The sequence below is a fragment of the Octopus bimaculoides genome, chromosome 3, assembly GCF_001194135.2.
Source record: "Octopus bimaculoides isolate UCB-OBI-ISO-001 chromosome 3, ASM119413v2, whole genome shotgun sequence".
Lineage (NCBI taxonomy): Eukaryota > Metazoa > Mollusca > Cephalopoda > Octopoda > Octopodidae > Octopus > Octopus bimaculoides.
In genome coordinates this window covers 99703575-99711589 of record NC_068983.1, presented here as the reverse complement: position 1 = coordinate 99711589, position 8015 = coordinate 99703575, and the positions used below count along the sequence as shown (strand labels likewise).

The 8015-nt window shown below is 32.6% G+C and overlaps 1 protein-coding gene across 1 annotated transcript; it reads right to left on the bottom strand.

Moving 5' to 3' along the window:
* Positions 1 to 1759: 1759 nt before the first annotated feature.
* On the bottom strand, positions 1760 to 4096 carry LOC106875713 (casein kinase I). Its single transcript, XM_014923961.2, has one exon. The coding sequence runs from the start codon at positions 3968 to 3970 to the stop codon at positions 2999 to 3001; it is 972 nt and encodes a 323-aa protein (XP_014779447.1). The 5' UTR covers positions 3971 to 4096; the 3' UTR covers positions 1760 to 2998.
* Positions 4097 to 8015: the final 3919 nt, after the last annotated feature.

Genomic DNA, 8015 nt, shown 5'->3' with positions numbered 1-8015 from the left:
GTATAGTTGGAGGTTTCTGATAAAATTGGTTTGAAAGAAGTTTAAAATGTGATTAGTTCACTTCCTTAGATCAACTCTGCATGAAATGTTTAGTTAGTATGCTGTACTTGCTAAAAGAGGTCAATTAGATTTATGAAAAAGCAAATATTTTCTTTTGACAGACGTCAAGTCAAACTATTAAGTACATACTTCACAATTTTTCAAGAACAAAAATACTGGAAACATTTTAATCTAGTTTAAGTATCGGAATATTGGTTACTATACATCATAGAAATACAATTTATATAAATGCCGTAAGATATATAAAAAAAATATATAGGGCATAGAGTATATAATATTTTATTACATCATACACATAAAACTGTTTGTTACATGTGTGCACACATACACACAAACCTATTCAACAATTACATGAATATATACATACATGCACACAAATGTTTATACACATAAGTGCTTAATATTTTTATACACACATAGGAGCATGTGTGTATATATACATATATATGAATATATATATATATATATATATTATAGATATACACAAAATGTATGTACATAAATGCATGCGATCAAGAACTTCAAACCGCACCGAACTCACTGGTCTCGGAGGGCCATGCAAAGGCCATAGGCACAGCTCATTCTTCCACATCAGACCAATAAAGAAAATAGATATACACCCACACTATATATATATATATATACAAATGTGTATTATATGTATACACATGTATAAAATGTTATATATACTCATATATATGTACACACAAAAACTGTCTATATTTATATATATATATACATCCAGAATGTATGTGTAGCCATACGTAATATATGCACATAGGATTATATTTCTAAAATTATGCTCATGTAATACTGTTACAAGGTAAGTTGACAATTACATTTCATCTCCCTTTAGCGAAATATCCTTTCGAACCAGATACACATACTCTCCGAACAAATATAACCCCACACCCCTATATATGTAATGTGTTTGTGAAAGAGAAGATTGATATTGAAACAATATTAATACAATGTTAACACCATGAATAAACAATCATAACAAAACAAACAAAAAAAACTTGATTTCCAAAACATGTAACATTTATACATTGGGGCGTAGCTGGCGTACCTGTACATACCTGTTGCATTAGCAGGTGGATATCTTTCTTCGTAAATGGCCGAAATCTTGTTCAAGCTGACGACCAATATGTGAATAAACAATACAGGCATATATACACATATATATATATATATATGTATATATATATATATATATATATAAAATATATATATATCAGTGATATTCGATAGCCAGTTGATGTCTGGATTCAGTACTGTTCACGCGCCCATTTATTTTACTAAAATATACAAATACTAAAAGGAAAAAAAATTCAAACACACATTATGTAATTTACTAAATGATTCCTAAAACCAGAAGACAACTGCGCTTGTTTTATAGTCGCAGACTGGGATTTTAATGTCAATATGAGGTTGAATGTAAGAGAGCAAAAACAATTAGTCACGTCCAACAACGCAAGTTAAACATAGAAATCATTTTTATACAATATTAAAAATATCAGGAAACAATAACATTAAACAACAGAAAGATTTGTTGTTTTTTTTTTTTAATAATATCTTTAACTACTATAGGATTTGTGTATGTGAGTTTTAGTGTCACGGTGTGAGTGTGAATGAAGTAGGCTTGTGTACATAAAATATAAACATTAAAATACGGAACAGAATTATAAAACGATTAAAATAAAGAGAAAGGAAAATTTAATCAAGATTTTTGTCACCTACAATTTACATTTCACTTCAAGCTGAAGATTGTTCAGGGTATCACAAAAAATATCTATGAAATGATGCAAGTAGAAGGATATAAATAAAACATTACACAGAAAAATCAGGTTATACATTAAATGGAGCAGGTTAACACTTTTTTTCCTTAAAGGGACAATTTTTTTTAAAGGGGAGAATGAGTCAAAGAAAGAAAGAAAAAGTGAAAGAGCGAAAGTTCAAAACATTCAGCTGGTGCCACCCAACTCCCGCAGTCGGCACCAAAACTATTTAAGAACGAAGCAACTTTGGTCATATCTAGCTTCTTATTTATATCATTCCACAGACGACTCAGCCTTCTGCTCATACGAATTATATATATATATATAATCCGTTTGATGCGTATAAAAATTCAACGGTTAAGCCTACACCATCTTAAAAATTATTGCGATCCATCTTCAGTGTGTATATGTACATTATATATATATATTATATGAGATGTACGTACACTATTGAAGTTTATTAAATCAATTTCATCCCTCGCCAGCTTATTACACTCATTGAATAATAGTTTACCTTAACAAAAGCATCAAACGAACAAGTAGAAACCCTTAAAATTTATTTCAGTTTGGTTTTCTGTATGAAGGATAAAATCATCTCTTATTCTCTAAAATAATATTTCCATTTTATACCTGTAGGAATGATTGCTCAATTAAAATTCCAGCAACCATTTGATTCAAGTCTCAAAGACAGTTTTGGTTTGATGCTGATACTGGTATCCACAAAAGCATGTTTCACCGATTTTATTATTGTTATAACAAACAATGTGAATGATCACATCAACTCCTTTGACCATCAAAGCACTTATACTGTCTGGTTAAAAATATTTATCAGAGGATGAGTGGGTGGGAGAGAAAGTAAGAATGTATGCGTACATGTAAAAAGAAACAGACGGATAAGAAGATGGTATTTGTATTTAACCAAGTTAATTCTGTTAGGACTTTTTTCTTTTTATATCCAAAATACATTCCTCCCGATTTGTAATTGATATTTACAAGGAATTTTCAACCAGTCTTTGGTTAAATTTTTACAATGGATTAAGCAAGTTTATATTCCAATGTCTTACGTATGACACACGAGACTGGTATTAAAAACAAAGTTGGTGCTTTTTTTTTTAAAAATCAAGACCTCGCTCGGAGCTTTCTCAAAAATAGGTTTTTTTTTAACGAGCAGCCGAAGCTTGTGTGGCTGTTTGCTGTTGTACGTTGCTTGTAGCTTTTTGTTTCAACATTGTCCAGTCAAATGTATAATCGTACTGATAATTGAGAGTACGAAAAAGTATGCGGAAAAGCTGCCTGAGGTACATATAATCAGGAGCTTCCTCAAAACGCAATCCACGGCAGTAATTCAAATACATAGCGAATTCTGTTGGAAAGCCTTTACACAGGGCTTCGACGGGAGTAGACATTTTCCTCTCGCTTATCTTCTCATACTTCTGTTTTTTGGTCGCCGCTTTCAGACCTTGCCAAGGAAGGCTACCACGATTGAAATACATCAAGACATAGCCAAGGGATTCCATATCGTCCCTACGACTCTGTTCGATTCCCAAGTGAGCGTTAATGCTAGCATAACGAGCAGTTCCGGTCAAATTTTTATCTTCGCGGTAGATAATATGTTGTCGTGTCTTACTGTCGCGATATTTTTTAGCCAAACCAAAATCTATTATGAATAACTTATTACAGTGTCGTCCGATTCCCATCAAGAAATTGTCGGGCTTAATATCTCGGTGAATAAAATTTCTGTTGTGAACATATTCCATTCGTGCAATCATCTGGTCCGCAATCAACAATACAGTTTTCATGGTAAATCGTCTCGAACAGAAGTTAAACAAATCTTCAAGGCTCGGTCCTAATAAATCCATAACAAGGATATTATAATCTCGCTCTTGATTATACCAACGGACATGGGGAATCCCAACACCTCCTTGCAAGATTTTATAGAGCTTACTTTCATAGAGAAGTTGTTGATGTCGAGCTTTAATCGACTCCAATTTAACAGCGACTTCCTCGCCATTTGTTATGTTGATTCCTAGGTAAATATCACCGAACGACCCACTGCCAATTTTCCGCACTAATCGATACTTTCCAGTGGCAAAGAAGTCTGTTCGACTAGATCTTTCGCTGCTTACCTCCATACTTATTTTTTCGTGTACAATACAATTATTCTTCTAATGAATTGGTAATAAAGTTAGACTACGCCAGCCAAATCTGGCTGCCATTTTGGTTTATATAGAAAATTTAAGCCCACAATGCCACGCAAAAGTAATATCCCATAATATTAATAGGTAGACAACTGCGCATGCGGACAGGAAGTTATTACTACTTTATCCAACCGAAGCTAACTTTCATGTATCTGGTCTGTCAGCTTTTACAGTCTACTATCTCACTTCGTAAACAAAGAATTCAGTAGTCATATTAAAAATCAAACAAATTAGGAAAGTTACGAGAATCTGGAATAATTCGTGTTTCTAAAAAAAAAAAAAAAAGTGCATTCATTTACTTCAAATATAAAAAATTAATGCTGTAAAAAGGTTTATTTATGAGGCGAAAATATTGACTATTTCAGTATAGCATATAGAAGTTTTAATTGCCTGCTCCACCCATAATTTTATTTTATTCTATTATTTATTTATTATTTATTTTTTTTTTTGTAGTAAACTTAACATAATTTATGTATCTGCATTTCAAGAGGGCTGTACCCTGTAATCTTATAATTATTTGTAAATCTATATTGTATCCGTCTTACAGCATATGTATAGTAGTTAGTTATTTATACCCTTTTTTTTTTTTAAAGAAAATGCATGAAGTTAAATATGTTAGAAACGAATCCAGAGAGCAAATTCAAGCAGTTATTTAAAAGAGCTCAGAAGAAATGTTCAGAATAGTTTTTTTTTTATTTAAAGACAACCATTAATTCATTACAAAGTTCCATAATTTTTAAATCTTTTTAAAATCTTATTTTATAAACAAGTGTAAAAAAAATCAAACATAAAACACATATGGTCACTTGTAATGTGTCACATGACCTTAACATTAGTTGTATAGGGTCACGTGACTTAGAACTGATTCTATTGAATCTATCAGCCAACATAAGTCGGATGTTAATTCACAATTACTTGGATAATATTCTGGGAGTAACTGTAGCACTTATTAGATGTACTATAGGCATGACCTTAATCAATAACTTGTTCTTTTCAGTTCAGTTATGAATTATTTATTCTGACTAATGACTTTGACACGTAATCCAGCCTTCAAAGACATTTATTGAATGCATGTTAATAAGAGCTTTATTAGTCAATAGGAAGTCTCTGATCATTCCCTCATTCTTAAGTTTCAAATTTTGGTGGGAATCAGCTATAAAATACATGTGATTTCCTTATTCTGCTTTTGACATTAACTGGGAATTAAATTAAGCAGAAGAGTATGTGTATTCATAAGGGGTTTTCACCTCTAGCCTTATCAAACCAAGTGGGGAGCTTTATTTAACACTAAAGGAGTTGTTAATTTAGCTCCTAAGTTTTCTTGTATGTAAATCACTTTAGTCATGACTGAGGGAAATCTCACATAGTGAATTAGACTAACACCTTTGACAGTTACGATTGCCATTACTAGAAAACTAGCCAAAGGATAAATAAAGTAAAATGAAACCTCAAATAATATACAATTGACAATGGTCAGTTCCTGTGGTGATATACTAATCTTTTTTCAGTGTGATACATTTAGATAAACAGCTAAAAATTTGTTGAATCTGCAAAAACTAAATTTATTGGCAACTTTTAATCAAAGACTTATTTACAATTTTACCAAATATAATTAATTCTTGTGATCATTTATACAGGACCCAATTATTATATTTTGCATCAACCCTTCCTCCCTCTATTCTATATGTCTTTTAATTTCACATCCAAACTTCCTTTTACCCAACATACATAATTATTTACATTAAATATCCATACCAACACAACAATCTTGCATAACATTAACACTATCTCTGTGTGTTCCTAGTACTTATCTTACTATCTACAAAAATATCCCCTCCTACTTTTTTACTTTGTCTATGTGGTTGGTCAAGATAGTTGACATTTCTCTCTTGCAGTGTCTTCTCATTATGGCATTTAAAAACTCTGTTTTTACCATATTAAGCTTAACTACAGTTAAATAGTGACCCAGAAGAGAACAAATAATATTGTCAGAAATGTGGCACAAATAAATACAAGGATCCAGACTTCATTGATATACAGTGAAACTAAGTGAATTTAATAAAAAGTTAACTTTTTTACTTTGTCCCAAATAGACAATAAATTGAAAACATTCTCTTATGCTACAAAAAATTTGTGACCATGAGTCAATTGTAGAATTCAATATAAAGGTTATTGCTTAAACATTTAGCATTTAAACTGACCATATCCGGCCTGAATATTCTTGTTGCTTTATTGTCAAACTGTGGAGGCACAATGGCCCAGTTGTTAGGGCAGCGAACTCGCGGTCATAGGATCGCGGTTTCGATTTCCAGACCAGGCGTTGAGTGTTTATTGAGCAAAAACACCTAAAGCTCCACGAGGTTCCGGTAGGGGATGGTGGCGAACCCTGCTGTACTCTTCCAACCACAACTTTCTCTCACTCTTTCTTCCTGTTTCTGTTGTACCTGTATTTCAAAGGGTCAGCCTTGTCACACTGAATATCCCCAAGAACTACATTAAGGGTGCATATGTCTGTGGAATGCTCAGCCACTTGCACGTTAATTTCACTAGCAGGCTGTTCCGTTCATTGGATCAACTGGAACCCTCGGCATCATAAGCGATGGAGTGCCAACAACAACAACAACAATTGTCAAACTGGCCAAACTAACACCCACCCTATAATATCATTTAAAAAAACCCCACAAAATACATTATTGAAATCTTGAAGCTATGAGATTATGCATGATTTATTCAAAACAATGTGACTAAATAAGCATTACATTTGACAGAATAATCCAGATGCTAAAGGGCTAAACCTTATCATTACTAGCACCAATCAGCAACATCATTATTCTTTGTTGCTGCATATGCCGACATTCTGTCAGTTATGATGAGAGTTCCAGTTGATCCAATCAACAGAGCAGCCTGCTTGTGACTGCACTCCACAGACACATGTACCCATAATGTAGTTCTTGGAGAAATTCAGTGTGACATAGAATGTGACAAGTCTGGCCCTTTGAAATACAAGTACGACTAATTTTTGTCAGCTGAGTGGACTGGAGCAATGTGAAATAAATTGTCTTTCTCAAGGATACAATGTGTCACTGGGAATTGAACTCACAACCTTACAATCATGAGCTGAATGTCCTAACCACTAAGCCACATGCCTTCATACTAATTGGATTTAATAAAAAGTTGATTTGTCCCAAGTAAACTATAAACTGAAAACATTATTCTCCCATGCTACAAAAATTTGTGGCCATGAGTCAATGGTAGAATCCAATAGTCCAAGTGTAAATGAAGCAGATAGCTGAATAAATAGGATCTTCAGTTACCAACTGAATACTCTGTGGTTTGAACCATATCAGTGGTATGAGATTATGGCAAAATACTTAACTCTTTACAACACATCTTTTGTAGGTAGGATGTTGCATAAATTGCTGTGAGCAGCATCATATTAACCCTTTCACTGTGAAGTAAATATCATGGTTATTCCAGTAATGATGTTAGATATCTACTATGAAAGCAGAATTGGTATTCTCTGCAAGTCACACTGCCTCAATAAATTTGACATAAATCAACAGAAAATAGTTTCAAATGTAACATTCTTCAACAAAAAATGGATTAGTATTTAAAACTACTTTTGGCAGTTAAAGATAATGAAATTTGAATAAAAGGGTTAAAACTGACAAAAGCATTATTAACTTATAGCATTAAGTTCGACTCCTCCATTAGGTTTATAATTTTAAGTGGGATGGTCTCTGTTAAGCTGACTTACCTTTCATAACACAATGTAAAAAAATTTTCAGTTATGCTTCAGCAAGTGATGAAATTCCCATTTGAAATATCAGTCATGAGTTGATGCTTACACAGTTAATAGATTGTTTTGCAAAGCTATTATAATTAAGGTGAAGGTTGTAAATTTTAACAAAAATAGTTTTATCATAACCATAATAATCATAAATATTAGGCTTCAATCTTTTAGCATTTAATCTGGCCA